This window comes from Taeniopygia guttata, chromosome 1A, assembly GCF_048771995.1.
Source record: "Taeniopygia guttata chromosome 1A, bTaeGut7.mat, whole genome shotgun sequence".
In the NCBI taxonomy this organism is placed as follows: domain Eukaryota; kingdom Metazoa; phylum Chordata; class Aves; order Passeriformes; family Estrildidae; genus Taeniopygia; species Taeniopygia guttata.
The window spans coordinates 38,820,053-38,839,184 of record NC_133025.1 but is presented as its reverse complement, the minus strand read 5'-3'; the positions used below and the strand labels follow the sequence as shown (position 1 = coordinate 38,839,184).

Below are 19,132 nucleotides of genomic sequence, written 5' to 3'. Positions count from 1 at the left end.
CAAAATGCTGAGGGAGTGACAGAATGCCCCTTGGTCTTCTACCTCTATCATGGCCTTCAGGTCACATAAATTATCCCCAGGTGACTGCAAACTGCCAGCTCATTAAAACCATGAGAAAATTACTTGCATTCTAATCAATCCCCCAGTTTCTCTCTACACATACCCAAAGGAGCACTCAGTGGAAAATGTAACAAACAGCAGTTCTGCTTCAATATACTGCAGAAGGCTCAAAATTAAAAGCTTTTTCAGGAGAGGTAATCACATCAGTCTTTACAATTAGCTCAGTAGAAAATGAGAATGAATCATGAATGTATATTTGATTCTAGTGCTACTTTAATCAGATTTGGTAATTTTTTTAATAGTTCCCTAGTACTTTATTATATTACATGCCTTTGTTGTCCTTCCCTTCCTTAATCTTCCTGTCTTAAACTTCTTGTGTATAAATTTGTCATTTGTTTCCATCTACTTTTCTGTGTTGCACTTTCTCTCCTCTCTCCCAGCTGTTTTGCTGACCTTGCACACATGAAAGCAAAACTGAAGTCCTCAAAAACAGTGTCCTTCTGAACTGACTGAAATGTGGACAACCTCTTCTTAGTTAAATGCAGCAAAGGTTTCTCATCTCACATTTATTAAAACTATATCTACCAAGCATTTCTAGATCTCTGTAAATAATTTGTTAATATAAGTGCAATATTTTGAGGTGTCTGGGTTTCATTCAGGCCTATAATTTTCTTTTTTATGACGACAATTAATGGATGATATAGAAAGTTTATTATCAGCAATGACTACAGCAATCCTACTTTCTCCTCTGTATATTGTACCTATTGTATTGGCAATAATAGGTTACCTAGAGGGCAAGTCATTCATACCAGTGTTGCTACTGATAGGGTGTTAGTGCGTTAGTATGACTGCTGAAATTAAAACATACCTTATTCGTATTAAAACTGTAAAATTAAAATGTTACAACCAATTCTAGGTAATTTTTGATTGCTATGAGATATTTTGCTAAAATATTATTAAAGTGCAAATAGAAAAGTAAACCTTGGTATGTAGTCCACTCAATTTTACTGTATCTGTGGTAATTTGGTTAAATCCACAGGTTTGGGATTTTCAAGACTTTTGGGGTTACACACAAAACTGTTATGAAATGATTCAAATCTAAGCAAAAAGCATTGATTTGAAAACCTACTCCACATTTGCTGTGTTTACAGATTTTTGGCATGAATTCCTATTGTTGATGGAAGATACAATGTGCTGAGTGGCTCCTAATAAATAGCCAACATGAGTTTAATGAAAATCTCATTTTGACAATCTCATCTGCTCCTCACAAGAGCACTTAAGTTTTCTAAATCATTGAAAAAGCAGTTACAAAGCTTTCTGTAGTAATAATGGTGATATTATTTTATATATCATACTATTTATTTTTTTTATGGACTACTATATGTTCATTAACATTTATGTGCTTTTTTTTCCATTCATCTCTCTTCATCTCATGAAAAGCATATCTGGGTAAGTTAAAATGCCATGGTTGCTGAACATATTAATCTTCAGCACCATGTTTATTTTCTATGTTTTATTCCTGTTTTTTTTTGGTTTTCCGTGAATCTTATGTAATGAATCAGAAATTCAGAAAACTGATACTGAATCCATGCAAAAAAATGAAAGCTTTAAAATATTCAGAATAACGGTAAACCTTGAAAGCATTCACAAATTTTGGTCAGGACTTGCTCCTTAATTGCTTGACGGAATCAGTTAACTACTTGGAGATAACGTCTGTCATTTTTTTTTAATAAACATATTTTGGGAGGTCTAAAGTCCAGAATCACAAAGACATTTAAGAGTTAAAGTCAGTGGAAAAATTATGAGTTTAACAAATGCTGTTAAGGCATAAATTCTGTTTAATTGAATCACAAAAGACTCACAGAATACAATTTTTTTTTTTTTTATGTTTGAACACTCATGCTGTTTCAAAGCAAACATATATGCAAAAATATTTTATTTGTGCATATAATTTTACTGTTTTCTCTTTCACCAGTTCATTTTCTTGTTTGTTTTGGTTTTTGTAATTAACTCGATATCAAGCTTAAAATCTTACTCTATTCTTTGATCTATTGTAGAAATGCTATTCCTTCTTGAATAAGCATTTGCAGACTTAAGGAGAAAATTTCAGTAGGTGAAAGGGTACAAAACTTAATTTTGAACAAGGGTTACCACATTAATTTAGAATATGTGATTATGAAATTGCTTTATAAAAATAGATTTGATAACATTTGATCAGCCTGGGTACACTGTGGGTCTCTAATGTAGTACAATACACACAAGATTGCAAGACTGTATTATGGAAGTCTGCTTATTTCACAGCTGTTTTATTTGGTTTTTAATACTAGCCTTCTGAAGATCTTTTTGTCAGGATCTGTCTTATCCATTCCTGAATGTGCTTCACTTAGCCTAATAAATATCTTTGGAAAAAAAGAATGCTGCCTTTCAGTTTGCATACAGCTTAAATGTACACCTACCAGGGAATATCCACAGTACTGTTATTCTTTAATCTGGGATACTGTGGAATTTATACTTCCTTATTTTATAGATTTTAAAATATTCCGTTTATTACTTGCATCTTGATTTCTGTATTTCCGTCATTTTTTTCTGAAAACTCTTTAAAGTTGAATACAAAACATTTTGTAAAATATTGGAGATTGAATTTTGTCCATTGTTTACAGTCTGACCTGATATTTGCTATTAGAAAGGAGAATGAGGGTTTCACATAATTTAAAATCCAGATCACTTAAGTGTCAAAATTCAAACAGGATCTGGCATAGTTTTTAATTAGTGCAGTCTTTAAGTCAGTTGGATCTTTTCAGATTCAATTAAATCTGCATTGTGTGGCAATATGAACTCTTGAGTCTCTCCAACCTCCCACTCCACTTCCTACTTTAAATCCATTTATAGTCTTGCGGAAAATGCATATATATAAAATGTGACTTGATATTTTTGTTAGGTATTATTAACTTATACAAATTCAAATCTTATTTTTTCATGCAATGTTCTGAGTTAGAGGATTCTGGCATGTCTTAAATATTTAGCAAATGACAATAGAAAGCATAAAATCTAATTCCAGTTTAATTAATTAGAAATCCTGTTTCCTGTTTTTTTCAGACTTTGATGTTAGATTTCAAGCAGTAGATGTGTTTAATCTTGCCTTGAAATCATAGGATTACTCAGATAAATGCAGTATATTTGGTCTATCTTTTCTGCCTGGTTATCTTCTATAAACCTATCATGTACAGTACTTTGTTGTAAATGAAACATTTTAATATTGATGATAACAATAACCATAGTAATGTCAGTTCATAATCAGAGGACCTGCTAGGTAAAAACTTCAATCTGTTTTCTCTTTGAGACAATGTCTGTGACTAAAGGCCATTTCACAATCTAAATTACCCATTAGCCAAATTTTTAAATCAATTCTGCTTGTGTTTTACAAACATGATCTGGCTCTTGACTTCACTGTGACTCCTTTTCAATTTAACTCATATTTATGATTATGTTTTAATTCAGAGACATTATTTTTTTATGCAGTATAATATCCTTGAGATCTTTTCACGTGAACCTTATTAGATATCAGAGTAAATCCTATTTCTTGTAGAAATATGAAGATCTGGGTTGAAATGTTGTTTATGTTTCATCAAGGCAATGTCTGGATGTTGTGTATTGCACAGTGCTTGCATTATGTGTGTTAGAAATCCTAAACTATAATTGCTTGTTTGCTTCAGGGGGGGCAGCCTCGTCTTCATGAAGAAAATTAAATGCCACTGAATGACACAATTTAAGTCAAGCTAGCATTAACTTCCTACACAAATTCTACTTAAAGACTATTCATGTTTTTAATAAAGTTCATTGGGCTTTATGCAATGAATTGATGACAGCTGCTGATACAGAGCTAGAATTTCCCTGGTATGAGAGAATATGTATGAAGTAGATTTGCAGGATAGTAACAATTTCACTCATTTTTTCTGTCTTCCTATTGCTTCCATGTACTTCTCCTGTCCAAGGGATTATTGAAGCATTCAGAAGTCCCCATGTTATGAGACAGTTGTGCTCTCAGTTTTTTATGTTGATCTAGTTGTACCTGGCTCATGGATGAGTAGTGCTGAGGCAAATGGCCCAGTGTTAACAGTGTCTTTAGCAAGACATTTTGGGGAGCATTAAACATCAGAAATCACTGCTAGGGAGGCAGCTCTACTTCTCTAACACACAGCTTCACAACACAACTTGACATTCTGTGACTTTTCTTTACTGTCTTTAATAAAAACGTGAAAAGAGCCCATTTTATGTGGTGCTCCCTAAAACACACAAAGTATTTCTCAAATTTGGATTGATGTTAAACAGTTGATGTTCATGAAGTTTCCAGACTTTACAAAACCAGGTTCAGAGTAATGATATATTTTAAATAGCATATTCCAGTTACTCCCATAATATCTCCGGGAAGAGGATTTTGTTCTTTAGCAGTAATAATGTTATCTTTAAAAATATGGCTTTAATTTGGAATTCATTCCAGTGGTAATAAGTGGTTCAAACCCCTATCTTCAAAATAATGTAATTTCTAGTAATGCCTAATTAATGTCAATTTTTCCTTATCAGCTTGTTTTCATATGCTGCCAAAAACCTAAGCAAGCATGGAAATAATTGCATTTTAATTCCCTTCCTCCTCGCCAATGCAACATGGACACATTGTAACATGGAGTGCTCTTCTGACAAAGTCTGAGGAGGGGAAAATTCCCAGTTCCCCTGCAAAGAACATTCTAAATTTGACTGTCTGTATAATGCTTTTCATGATCCCCCAAACCCTGTATTTGTAATGAGGGGAAGAGGGGAGTGATAAGCTCTCGGGTATTTGTCCCTTCTTCCTCCTGTGATCAATTGTATGTTTTTGCAAGAAAAATTGAACTGTAGTTACCAATACTTTGCTTTGGAGTTTTTCTGTTTTCAGGAGGCCAGTGACCATCCCATAAGGAAACTATAGACAACATCCTGCCCATTCTAAAGTATTGTTTTCTATTCCAAAACAGGCAGGTCACTGGATTCATTTTTCAAGTGATTTGCACAATTGGTCAAAACAGTCCATATTTTTTCCTACATGATACTTTTAACTTAATGAGTGGATTTTTTTCTATAGTGCTAGTTCATAAAGACCCAAAATACACCATTCATTAGAGTTTTCACTGACTGCCAACTAAAGAATGTATCTCTTAGTCAAAAAATAGAAATAGAATTTGGCATATAAAGGTTTAGGTTTGAAGGCTTGAAAGTTCAGGTTTCACAGATTTCCTAGTTTGTATTAAGAAGTAGTCAAAGACTAATATTCCAAAAGTAAATTATAATTTCAATAATATTCAATATTGCAGTGCTGTTCATAAGAATCATCTGAGGAAAATTATACGTTTTTAAGCATTAAATTCTTTTTAAGGCATGTCTGAGTACAGGATTTTCATCTTTATGCTAGAAGTATTTTCAATTCAGAGCAATTTCCTTCTACATGCAAAGACCATTTAGATTACATTTATCAAACTGAAGGCTTTGACTATAGCAACTATATATATATATATATACATATTTATGGCATCTCTTTTCTGGCCTATCCCCATTTTCTTGAGCTTAAATGAGTAACTACAGCTCTATTTTCCTTTAGCTCAGTGAGTCAGACTGCATCTGAAGTAACAGAAGTGCTTGCTCACTCTGGGAGAATGTATTGGTTTTAGAAGCACTGGAGTAATTGTAAGCCTCCACACCAAGCCTTGGTTTGGTGCTAACATTTCAAAGTCACAGAAGACTCCCTAGAAAGATGTGCTTTGTAATTCCGGTATAAAGGAACTGAGTTTTTAATGGAAGTGAGACCTTAAAGTGCCAATGCCCTTTCTTCAGGCATCTCAGTTTCCAAAGCCACGCAGAGATTTAACACCAAATCCAAGAGGCCAAGAATTCCTTCCCACCTCCTTGTAGTCCACATGCTGCTGCTCTCCTGCTTGGAACAGGAGACCAACACAAGCAAGGAAGGCCAGTGACCCTCAAAGACATGATCTCCTTTTCTACTTAACATGTTAACCAGCCCTGCTCTTTCAGCTGGGATGATTGAAGAGAATACCGCAGATAAGAGAAACCCTGGGATCAGGTTCCTCCAGGGATGGACTCCCAGCTGCAGAAGGGGCTGCTCCCTGAGCTTGGGCTGGTTATAGGGAAGGAGCTCATTGTACAGGGTTTTGTGCAGTCCATGCTCTGCCATGGAACACCAAAAGTGGCCAGGTGAGGCAGGGGCATTCCTGAAACCTTTTATGTCCCTAAGGATGGCTATGCCAGCTCTCAGACCCAGTAGCAGAAGGAGTCCTGCAGCCCTGTTGTAGCGTCTGAGGGAGGTGCAGCACCGCTGTAGCACCTGCAGAACTAACCCTGAGGGAAGGCTGCAACCTAAATACCTCATCCACAGGTAGCTGGGGTGTGGCCAAGTGTGGCCCTGCCTTAATTCTGCTTTCCTAAGCAGACAGGTGAATACCTTTCATAGGCATTCACTACTTATGCTCCTGGGAATATGGCATTCCTGCATCCCCATTGGCTGGTGAAGGTAACAGGGCGTTTGTGTACCCAGAGAGAAACTTCTTGTTTTACTCAGGATTATGCTTTCACAGAAATCAAGGATAGCTCCACGGTGGCTTGGGATATCCAAGTGGCAAAGGAAAGGGATGCTGCAAAGGTAGTGTGGGAGAAGAAGCTGTATCAATTTCAGTAATGCTGTCAAGTATTTGTAATATTACATATTACTACAGCATAAACTCAGAAAATAAAGCAGCTTCCTTTCTAAGCAAGCTAAGTAATATTTATATATATAATATTATTATTACTGTTATTTCCAAGTAATATTTATATATTCAGAGACAGGGATTTAAACCTGTATGCATAGTCTATTTTTTAAGTTTCGTTTTCTGCTAAAGCCAAATTCACTCAGTGTGACCCCTTGGCAATGCAAAAATCCCCAAAGGACTTCTCCTTACAAGTAAGATCACCCCATTGCTTTTATCTGCTGTGATTTTATAGTACATATATTTGAAAGGCTGCTAAGGCAGTGACAAATTGTCAAGGGACTACTGAACCACAAAGGCTGTAGTTATAAAAGAGGACAGAAAAAAATTGAAGCCATAATTCCCAAGATTTTCTTATTTGGGAATGTAAGCAAATTTTAATACTACATTAGTATGGTCCTTGTCTAATTTGTTTTTCACTATGGCTTGTTGCAGAGAGCATTCTTTTGTGTTTTGCTCAGTGGGAAGCAGCTGAAAACACGTTGTTAAATACCAGGAAACAAAAGACATTTGAAGAACTGCTTTTTCTACACCATCACCATTGTGGAAATGTCTGATGAAATAGCTGAATATTTTTAATATAGAGCATTTTCCTGGTAGTCTGGATGACTCGTTTATATGTAACTATACCAAATATTTAATGCAGACATAGTAAAAGTATCAGTTAGGCTTTGAGAATGATGTTTTACATATACACCACTTGTAATCCAGAAAAACTGCAGATACAGGAGCTGGATTGGTATTTGATCAACTCAATAGAAAGACAACTATGTATATATATAAAATTGAGAAATCACATCAATTCTATGATTATAAAAATATACATCAGTAAACCATATAGAATTTTTTTTTTATATAATCAATAGTTTAAAAGATCCAAACATGGAACTACCAAAGATACAGTCAACTCTTAAATAGCCAGAGATGGCATATTTAAAGCACAAAGTAGCTGTGCTGCACAGATCCTAGCACTGTGCATAGCTGGTACAGCCGGCTTAGTGTTTCAAACACAAACACCTCTCAGATCCAGCTGCATTACATGCATGCTTAGTTCATGTCTAGAAGTTGCCAGTTCTGAGCTAAGTTAGTCTCAGGAGTCCCTCAGTTTTCTCTTCACGAATGTCTGTTTTGACAGCCCTTTATTATAGGGTAAACCGATTTTTTTTTTTTTTTTTTTGCTTTGGCTAAAGAGGCAGAAACCTCACCTTTTGTATGTTAGACATTTAAAAGGATGTCAGAAAAAATGAATTGGGAACAGATTGAGAGTACATTCAACAGGAGAAAGAGCTGTATTGTTAATGTGTGTTCTGTGCTTTTTCTATGCCTGTCATTGTGCTTCACTGTTATTACCCTTCACAAAAAGGCAGAGTTGCATCTTTTTGTCCCAATGCATAACTCCACATATTTACCATTTCTTGATCCACTTTTAGACATGAACTTCTGGAAGAGGCTCGGAGAAAAGGTTTGCCTTTTGCTCAGTGGGATGGACCAACGGTGGTGGCCTGGCTGGAGGTAAGTGTTGGCCATAACTTGAAAATGTGATTCGCATTTGTGGACTGCCTCTGTGCACTTGTCCTTACAAATCTTAAAACAGACTCCTACAGCTTCTTCCTCCCGCCTGTGTGCTGTGCCATCAGCACACACATGGTGTAAATTAAGAGACTAGAGCTGAAAAAAGTAAGACAGAATTACACAGCGGGATGAAGACCAGAAATGCACTTGAATCCCAAAGTTTTTGAATCTTTTAATTACTCAGTCTCTAAATGTCTAGGAACTACACAGATATTTTATGTAGAATAATGTGCTAATTTTAAATAAATGTGAAGTAATTGTAACATGGAGTGCTCTTCTGACAAAGTCTGAGGAGGGGAAAATTCCCAGTTCCCCTGCAAAGAACATTCTAAATTTGACTGTCTGTATAATGCTTTTCATGATCCCCCAAACCCTTTCTGCAAATGCTTTCTGCATTTAAAAAATATAATGGGAAAAAAGTATTCCTCTCACTATTTTCACCTGCAGTGCAGGAGATCCAGGTTGAAATCTCTCTGATTTGACAGGCAGTGCCTTCATATCTGAACTCCAGTGTGCAGAGAGCTGTCCTTTATTTGGAGGACCTAAATTAATAGTTTTTGGAAATCAATAAGGAGAAACATTCAGCAAAGCTTTCATCAATTTTGACAAAGTAATCAAATTTTTAGGTGAAGGAACTACTCAAAAAAAAAAAAAAAAAACATACGCAGATGCTGAGGGGAGAAGGCCACAGAAAGTAAGAATGTTCTTATACAAATCCACAGTCACTTTTACATGGCAAGGCTGTAACACTTCAGTGCAGATACAAACTCTGTTGTCTCAAAGAGTAAGTCAATTCCTTACTATACCAAGCATCTCTACCTATTCACAACTTTTCACCCTGCTTTATCTATCATCCATTGATCATCAGTTAGACCTTGGAAAGTTTTCCCCTTCAATGGAAAAAAGAGATCCCTCTCCAAACCTTTGACAGAAGTATGCTAGTGAATAAATGAAAGCAGCTAATGTCCACAAAATTTCTGCTTCACATTGGAATTGCTGAAGGTACCTAATGAAAAATACAAAATGAAAACCGCAGAAAGTCAATACAAGCATTTATATATGACCTTGGAAAACAGGATTATATCCTAATTCCCAAAAAAATCTCTGTTAATATGGAACAATCCTTAATTTTGCCACTACTTTGCTTTTTCATATGACTTTAAGAGTTCTGTAACCAGATTTATATCAGTCAGAAATATTTAGTATTACAGTAAAGGCTGATTTGTTGGAGACATGAACATACAAAAGCCTATAATTTTTGCATACCAATACCCTCGTCTTTCAAGGAGATTTGCAGTTTCAAGCAATTTTTGACAAGTTAAGCCTTATTATTTTTCCCCTTGATTCTTTTCTGAAAAATAGGATATGCTTCCCACTGTCTAAGAGAGGGGCTGTAAAGAGAAATCCAGTGCTTTGGATGAAATGTCCTTTCTCTTGACAGCTCTGGCTAGGGATGCCAGCGTGGTATGTCGCTGCCTGCCGTGCCAACGTGAAGAGTGGCGCTATCATGTCTGCTTTGTCCGATACTGAGATTCAAAGAGAAATTGGAATCAGCAATCCTCTTCATCGCCTAAAACTCCGATTAGCAATCCAGGAGATGGTATCGCTGACAAGTCCATCAGCACCTCCAACATCCAGAACAGTGAGTCCTGTTCAGCTAACTTTTTCTTCCCACTTCAACCTACAGGCGTCTGAAGAGAAACTTTTGTAGTACGAGAGTGGCTCTATGATAACACACACTTCACAATCAGTGAAAACTGTCTAATAAAGACTCAGAACTACCTGTTCATCACTTGCTTGATTGTTGATTGCTGATGTTTTTCTTTTATCAGACATTATTTTTTTTTAAGTCATTGTTTTGATTATCCTTGATGTTATCCAAATTGGTATCGAGCATCTTAATTGTAATTTTGCCTTTGTTTTTTGCTTTTTTCCAAATCACCTATACCAGCCTTATCAGATTGTGTTTCTCTTTGTTTGCTTGTTCTCTTTATTTCTTTCTTTGGGTGGAGGGGAAGCAGGTGTTAGGAGAGGTCATGTAGGAACACAGCTCTTTTGGTCTTTTTCCCATTCCCCCTTTTTCCACGCTTTCAAATGTTATCTAATACAAGTCAGTTGGCTTTAGGTTTTTCATGCTTTTAAGAGAAGCAGTGATTGGAAGTGTGAGGGAAGTGTCTGGAAAGTAGAAGTGGAGCCTATGTATTCCATGAAAAAGGAAGAGAAAGTGGTGGCAGAAAGGAGGGAAGCAAGTAAAGATACACAGAGATAGAAGTCTGAAAGGAAAGGGGAATATATCAAAAAGAGCAAGGAAATAGATCAGGGGAGAGTAAGAATGAATAGGCTGTATATAAAAAGCAGGGAAAATAGGCTAAACTGATGAGGGCCAAAAGAAACAGGATAAAAAAAGCAAAGTTTTTAATGCCGATGGTAATGGTGATGCAAGAAGCAATGGAGACTAACAAAAAAGAGGCTTGATCAGACAGCAAACATGGCATAGAAGTGGAGGACAAAGACTACTACACAAGTAGTGTAGCTCAGATTTCTACTAGAAAGGCAATAATAATGATTATGTTAATAATATTTATATTTTGTAATATTTTTTCTTCATTGAATTTATAGCGAATCTTTTTGTGGAATTTAGAATTCAGATACCTTTGTGAGCTACATAAGCAACTGGGAAACAGCAATAATACTGCTATTGCTTGCCCTTTTATCTTCATGTTGCTTATGTTCTTTAAATATGGTAGTTCACTCTCTGATACTTTCTTCTCTGAAAGTGAGTCATTACCATGGTAATATTATGAATTGTAATGGATTTTACAAAGGTAAAGTAGTAAAGACTCAATATGATGTTTGAATTACTACACAAAATTATTTTTTATTTTAAAAGCATAAGAGGATATTTCAAAGTAAAAACATTTACACTTATGAAGTGTAAAGAGAGAATACTATGTTAAAGCTAAAAACATTGAGAATACTTTTGTCTTGCTTTTTTAATTCTGCCTGGGTATCAGAGGTGCCCTGCCCTAGAATGTGCATTTCTGAGTCTCCAGTCTTGCTGCTTCCCCTCTTTCTCAGGAAAGGAGTTAATTTATCTCAGGTCTCCAGACAACATAGCACACATCCATGCTCCCTCCCTGACCCTCCTCATTGTCCTAGTAATTATTTGATGAAAAACAATAGGATGAAAATGAATAATTTTAGAAGTGAATTCTCATGATATTTTGATTTACAGAAACATGGGAGAAGTATTAATTGTTTAGATTACAATATGGACATGTGACTTGTGCTGAATATTTAGGCTGGAAAATCTTTGGGAGGTGAAGCTTAGCGCACAGAACTGTGAGCTAAAGGTTGCATTTGCCAGTTATTTACGAAATGCAGCTTTAATTATTATTCTTTCCTTTGTGGCAGTGGTCTGCCAGATTTCATCCATCAGTTCTAGTTGTAATACTCCATTCACATCTGTTCAGAAGCTGCTAATGAAAGATACAAACCAAGTTGTCTAAAGTTGTCTCTAGTTGCAGCTCGGTAGAGGCAAGAACGTGGTTGTGCTGATGGTGATGCGCTGATAACTTACAGTGGTGCTGCCTTTCTTCTTTACCACTGCTTACCTAACGTGGATCCCACCTGCCATCCTGCGGGCCTTGTCTGTAGCCCTCAGGCAATGTTTGGGTGACCCATGAAGAAATGGAAAATCTTGCTGCTCCAGCTAAAACGGTTAGTTATTCCATTTCCACTTAAAATGGTTTTAGTGCTCAAACGAGGATGGGCCTTATCCTGCTTTAACACAGGTGCCATATCTTCTCTAGGATGCGTCCCAAAGCATGCCATTAGAAAGCTGCAGGGAGTAAGGAAATTGAAATTAAAGAACAGTTATGTAATCTTTCAGCAAAAGAATTTACAAATGGTATTTCCATCACAAAAATTGCGTCACCTTAAAACCAGTATTGAACTTTTAGAATATATAATAGTTTCAGTGCCACTGTGAAACCTCATTTAATGAAATTAAATTATCACTGTTACAGGTGCAACATTTCCCCTGTAATTTACTCCCTCTTCTTCTAAAGAGTGTTTTGTATTTGCTGACACATAAAGAAATAAGGCTTGAGAGTGGTGCATTAAACAACTTCAAGTTTTCATTAATGCTGAGCCTTTCTTGTACATACTTGGGTATTAATGATCTTTGATTTCAGGTGCATGGAGAGTGTAATTTATTTATTGATTTTTGTCAAACCTCTCCCTTAACACTAAAGACTGTTTTTTGGTTTTTTTTAAAAATTTGGAATATATGTTACTTTAGGTTTTGGTTGTTAACATTAGATCATAACTTCATAAATGTGCTTATGAAACATGATGCAATGTTCCAGTGAGAACTCTGAAAAAAATGATCTTCAGTTTGGCAAACTTCATAGTCAGCCCCATCCATAAATGGTGGGAGAGGTTCTGGAGCTAAATTTTGATGTAGTAAAGAATTATTTCTTCAAAGTTCATGCTTGTAGTATTTAATGTTTTCCCATCAGCAGTAAGGAAGCCAATTCTCTTTTTTTTTTTTTTTTAAGCTGAGCTCATTTCCAGTTTTATTATTCTTGGTAAAGACAAATGCAAATATAACAGCACTGAAGTGACAAGAAGTAGAGTTGATCCTGTTTAACTGGCCAGCTAGAAAATAGAATTTTTCCATAAAAAATGTTATGCAAAAAGCTCCTTTACAATACTTTCTCAAGAAGAAATCTTTTTACTGCTAATGTTTCAAAATCAAACTAGAAACAAAAAATTACATCTCTAATGCCCAAATTTTTAGCTAAATTTTGTATTTTAATTGTGAAACTGAGAAGAATGTTTAAATAATGCTGTAAAATTTCACCAAGATATAATGATTTTCTCTCTTGAAAATTCATATTATGGTTTTGGTCTTATAATTTTCGGGGTAGTTTAGCCCAAGACATTGCCACTGGCCAGATTTATTTTATTAATGCACTTTATATGTATATTTTAATTAACATGCATTTGAAAATCACAACTTTTTATAACTAATTTTTATTGTCTTTTTACCTGCTTTACTAATTGCTTCCTGCTGATAATACAGAAAGAGTCTGAAGAAGGCAGTTGGGCTCAGGTATGGTCATTCACGTGACTTTTTTAAAGTGAAAATGGATAACAATGTAATTGGGTGCATCAGTATGCACAGTGGAATATAATATTGTGGCAGTATTTCAATGATTGAACTATGATTTACGTATTTAAGAGTTCTTCTCAAAGAATATATTCTCTGAATATTTTTTTAGGTAAAGCAGAAATAGGTACATATGTTGTGAATATTTTTCACAAAAGAATTTACTACATTCCAGAGACATATCCTATCTCCCATCTAAAATTGCGTTAAGAGTTTTAAAGAGTAAGCATTTTCCTCATTTTTCAGAATAGGATAGTTAAATATGCCGTGAATTTGAGAGCTAAGCTTTCTAAAATTAATTTTAAAATTTAAATTAAACTCTTTTTTTTTAACAATTGTGTAAGTCACACCCAAGTTATCAGTCTACAAATACTATTGTATAAGTTATTTAGAACTACCAGTTAGCTGTGTTTTTAAACTTTTTCTCTCTAATATATACACACTTACACAATCTTGCTACCTTTACTGATTAAATTCATTTTCTCTTCAAAATCTAAAAAGAATGAGATGTAAAGGGAGCATATTTTCCCTCACAGATAATATATCCATCTGGCTTTAATTGTGTTGTTAATTTGTTTAGGATATTAAAAACAAAACCAAAGAGATAGTTAGGCTTGACAATGATCCTGAGCATGATCCTATTAAGGAGTGTAAATCTTGCAATTTATTAGTTCTCAATTCTTGTTCTCTGTTTTGTAATACAAAATAATTAACAACAGTGAGATGTAGAAATCTATTTTGCATCTTAATAAGGCAACTCATATAAAAGTAGCTCCAGATGCATGGCTTTTTCATATAGTCCCTTCCTCACCCTAGTGAAATTTTAGCTGAACAATGAAGCCTGAGTATTAGTTTCTAGGAGGAATCTGGTTTGCTCCTATCTCAATTAATTGCTTGAGCTCTGCATATGATGGATTTAGGTTTAAATTGTTCACAGCTGAAAATATCTCATTTAAATAATAGCCTGAGTGTCAGACAACTGAAATTAACTTTTAGTCTCTAAAGGACTTCAGGTATGTAGCCATGAAGTGTCATTAGATTTTATTTATTAAATTCTTCTCCCCACAAACAGAAACAAGCCTCAGTGGATTATCTGGAGCCATGTTTGTATTACCAGTTTACAGTTCAGGGTTTGACTAGTATAAATATTCTAGAAGGTCAATTGAAAGCAAGTAAGATTATGAAACACACATATTTTCATTGTACAACAAGTCTGCTTGCATTTAAAACTCAAAATTGAAAAAAAATTACATAAGAAAACAAAATACAACAGGCAAAACAGGCTGTCCATAACAAATATCTCACAGTGGCTCACTCTTCCAGTGTTAAAACAAAGCAAAACCAGAATTACTAATTTATTTTAGACATAATTTTTTAAAACATTTTTTTTTTCTTTTGGACATATTTTTTCAGTCTGTGGTGCAGTCTTGAAAAAACTCAAGAATTTTTTCCCCCTCTCCATTTTCTTCTCTCTGTAGACCCTGGCTTATGGTGATATGAACCATGAATGGATAGGTAACGAATGGCTCCCCAGCCTGGGTTTACCTCAGTACCGAAGTTATTTTATGGAATGCCTGGTAGATGCAAGGATGTTAGACCACCTGACAAAGAAAGACCTGCGTGTGCATCTAAAAATGGTGGATAGTTTTCATCGGTATGTTGGCATAAAGACTACACCCATCAAAATGCTTATGTGTCTGCTCTAGTGCTCAGTGTTCCACAGAATAAAAAAACTTTCTGTTGTTTTGGTGTGGAAAAACATACAGAAAAGAGAGAGCTGACTATCAGAAATCTGAATTGAGAGAGATTTCTTTAGTAATAGCAACCACATTGCAATTATGTCTCTAAAAACCAAGATACTGGTACAGATAAATTTTGTATTGAGCAGGGAACCATTAATATATCAATAGACTCTTGACAATACAGAAACGGTAATAATTTAAGTGGTGTGAAGTATCAGAAAGTGTTAGACTAAGCTTCAAAGCCCTGAGATCTCATAATAATGAAAAGCTATTGTGTGTAGCACATAAAAGCTGTTAACAATACAAGCAATTTGACAGTTGTTGGGTTACCTAGGGATATAGCTAGGAAGCTAAATTGGAAATATGGAAATAAAGGCATTTAAACTTTAGGGAGAATGAGGTTTATGTGACAAGAAGTGGATTTCTTTTTAATATACTGTCTGATTTGTCACTTTTTAAAAGCCTGATTTGACAAAACATTTCATGGCTCACAAGGGCTGACCTTTTCAGGTCTTTTACGTCTTTTAGTGCTTTGGGTTTCTTATGCTAAAACAGTTATTCAAACATACTCATTTTGGTTTTTTCCATTTCATTCCTGAAGTCTGTGGAGTTTTTTTACTGGTTTTGCTCTCCCCTCTGTTCTCAAGATTTCATACATGGGTACTATGAAACACCTCATGTGAAGTGCAGGAAATACATCCTACATGTGTTCCCATCTTCAAAATTATCTTTATTAACTCTGTAAATGTTTCTTTTTAAATAACAGAACAAGCTTGCAATATGGAATCATGTGTTTAAAGAGGTTGAATTATGATAGAAAAGAACTGGAAAAGAGAAGAGAAATGAGTCAGCATGAAATAAAAGGTGATAGTTCCTGGGAATGAATACTGGGAATGTTTCTTCTTTTGAAGATTGACACTGTTAACTCATTGTCATGCCATTTAAGCATGTGCTTTAAGCAAAACTAACTTAAGTCCATCTTTCTTCAGAACAAATCCTATCTCCTTAAATTAGGCACAGTTAAGTACTTTGCTAAATTGGGGCTGCAATTCTGAATGGTGGTTTTACACATACATTTTGCTAAATTGAACTTTGGATATGGATCTTACCTGAGACTCTTTCAGGCGTAGAAACAGAAGGCCAAACAGTGTGCAGCTTAGTGCAATGTGCTGGGGGCAACACTAAAAAACTGGGAGCACTCAGGACCCTAACACTATGCCCCAGCTTTGAAAACCTTTGCCTTTGATTTTTTATGTCAGAATTTATGATAAAATGCTGCTTGGAGGGTTGACCATGCAGTTGATTGCTACATAAGAATAGTTCCTAACAAAACTGGCCTTAGTAGAAGATTTCACAGCTGATTCTGAAGATTTTTTTTTCTGTGTAAATCTCTCTAGAGCAGTTGCAGGCTCACTGCATGGTTCTTTTTATATATAACAATTAGGGTGGCTGGGGTTTTTTCAACTATCAGAAATTAATCCTTTGATTCCTTTGAGCTTTTCCAGCTCTAGTGACTAGTTAGCACTTCTAAAGAACAATGCTGATTAGAAGAGCTTAAAAAAAAAAAAAAAGTTGAAGGGCTACAGTTGACAGTGTTTATTTGCTCAAGGCACATCATGGCATGCACTAATGCAGAGACTTTGCCTTGGACGTGCAGGCATCAGTGCCAGTCAGCCCAAGTGGGTTTAGCTGGAGACTGACATAGGAAAATTGGGTATTGGTCTCAAATTCGGCTGTGGCTTCAGTGCCGGTTCTAGCTAGGACAAGGGTAATCATCCATAGCCTCCTTCACCTTGTTGTGCATCTGTCAGTTATTCATGGTCCCAGGTGGGATTTGGTCTCTGCCTGCCACTGTGTTTCAGCTGATCCAAAAAGTGAGATGCTCTCAGCCAGGTGCTGGAGAAATCCTGCTCCCAGAACAGCCATAGCAGCTGGACTTGTAAAGGCTCAGGAATAAGCCTCAACACTTAGCAAAAAAAACTCAGTACTATGTCTCCCACTTACAACTCTAAAGATCAGTATAAGTAACTTTTTTTTATCTTAAGGGCAGGGCAGGATACTTTTTCAGAATAGCCAAATCCTCAAAAATGGTTTCCTAGCTCATTTTGTTGCCTTAGCTTTATAGTTGGTATGGACCTTAGGAACTGCCAGCTTTCTGTACTAAAAATAGTTTGTCTCTAAAATTGTGCACTAATCTTGTACTTTCTGGCATGTTAGTATGTGATGGGTGCTGACACAACTCCCAAAATGTTTAATACAAAACTCACAAGTGAAGCCTTGAGGAATGGATACTTCTCTGGTGTCTTTGCACTGTAAAATCCTGCCTACAAATTGAAAAGGTATATATAGGAAGTGGGAGGAATTGCATTATGGAGATCCCCTCTGGAAGCAGGGATTTCTCCTTTGGAAACATTATTACTTGAAGATAATTCATCACATAGTTTTTGAGTAGGACATACTAAAGCTGTATGAATAGCGCTGGCATTCCTCATGTGTGAAATAAAGCACTAAGACACCACAGTGCATGCACAGCTACACACATGCACCTGCAAAATTTGGGAGTTCTCAACAGAAGACTGACCTGGTGTAATGTCCTTACAGATGTGCTGGTATGGAGCAATGATCGAGTCATACGCTGGATACAAGCCATTGGCCTCCGAGAATATGCAAATAATATTCTAGAAAGTGGTGTACATGGTTCACTTATAGCACTGGATGAAAACTTTGACTACAGCAGTTTAGCTTTATTATTACAGATTCCAACACAAAACACACAGGTAAATTTGCTTATGCTACTTCTGGTTAATCTGTACCCATTATTACCTTTTATTTATCTTCAACCATTTTAATTGTTTACTTTGGTATCTCTAGGCACGGCAGATCCTTGAGAGAGAATACAACAACCTTTTAGCACTAGGAACTGAAAGACGACTTGAGGAAGTAATTAATTTTATTTTCAGTATTTATAAAATATCATAGTAAAACATTAAAATTCAATTGAATGCATGAAGACAATTTTCACATTGTTAAAGAAAGTCAGTTACAGTTTAAAAAAAAAAATAGGAATACCCATCAGGGTTTTTAAAGTAACCCATCTTGGCTACATATTTGTGTCATCTCAGATGCTAAATTTGACACTGCACTCTTACCTTAAGATGAACATTTTCCAAAGAGGAAACATACAGAATGGAAGTTTTGCTGGCCAGAGCAGGTGGTGGGGCATGTGTGTAGGTGGGATGCCTGTGAACTCTATTCTTTAGGAGACTTACACTTTTTTAAAAATAAAGAAAAAAAATAGATTTTTCAGTTTGTTCTTTATTGGTTTTTTTTCTTCAAAGTTAATCAATATTATTGGAGTGTGATTTGGGGCACTTATCTGGGAAAAGAAATCTCAAATCCAACTACGGAAATTATTTATCTTAACATAAGAGTCCAGTGCAAAATGTTTAAGTCTTGGACTTCTGCACATAAGGAGAAATAAAACTTTTAAGGATTTTCTGAAAATGTCAAATGCCTATGAATTCTGTGCATGCACATGAGTGTTTAATCCTTTCTTAGTACTTTGTAAGCCTCCTAATGCAGTAACAAATCATTTTCTGTCACTGTGTAGGAAAGTTCTACTTTAGCTGATACTAAATCCTTGACTATATCGAGCCAAAGATTTAAGAAGAGTTTTCCACCCCAGCATTTAATATTTCTCAAGCTTTTACTCTTGCAAGCATGTCTCAAATACATTACAGTGACAGGATGCAGTGCAACAGAGCAGGGTAGTTTTTACGGAATACATTTGG

General features: G+C 35.6%; 2 protein-coding genes across 15 annotated transcripts in view; one reads left to right on the top strand and one right to left on the bottom strand.

Moving 5' to 3' along the window:
• PPFIA2 (PTPRF interacting protein alpha 2) overlaps positions 1-19,132 on the top strand; it is a 279,612-nt gene that overhangs the window by 254,296 nt on the left and 6,184 nt on the right. For all 14 annotated transcript variants that reach the window (XM_012569038.5, XM_072923120.1, XM_072923123.1 and 11 more), the window contains 8 exons: positions 8,282-8,363; positions 9,865-10,065; positions 12,081-12,143; positions 13,513-13,542; positions 15,078-15,253; positions 16,108-16,205; positions 17,943-18,118; positions 18,213-18,281. In XM_012569038.5, the coding sequence (XP_012424492.1) occupies positions 8,282-8,363; positions 9,865-10,065; positions 12,081-12,143; positions 13,513-13,542; positions 15,078-15,253; positions 16,108-16,205; positions 17,943-18,118; positions 18,213-18,281 (895 nt within the window). The remainder of the gene's footprint in view (positions 1-8,281; positions 8,364-9,864; positions 10,066-12,080; positions 12,144-13,512; positions 13,543-15,077; positions 15,254-16,107; positions 16,206-17,942; positions 18,119-18,212; positions 18,282-19,132) is intronic.
• ACSS3 (acyl-CoA synthetase short chain family member 3) overlaps positions 10,209-19,132 on the bottom strand; it is an 84,746-nt gene continuing 75,822 nt past the window's right edge. The window contains exon 16 of the mRNA XM_030260534.4: positions 10,209-12,264. Coding sequence (XP_030116394.4) covers positions 12,232-12,264 — 33 coding nt within the window. The 3' untranslated portion in view covers positions 10,209-12,231. The remainder of the gene's footprint in view (positions 12,265-19,132) is intronic.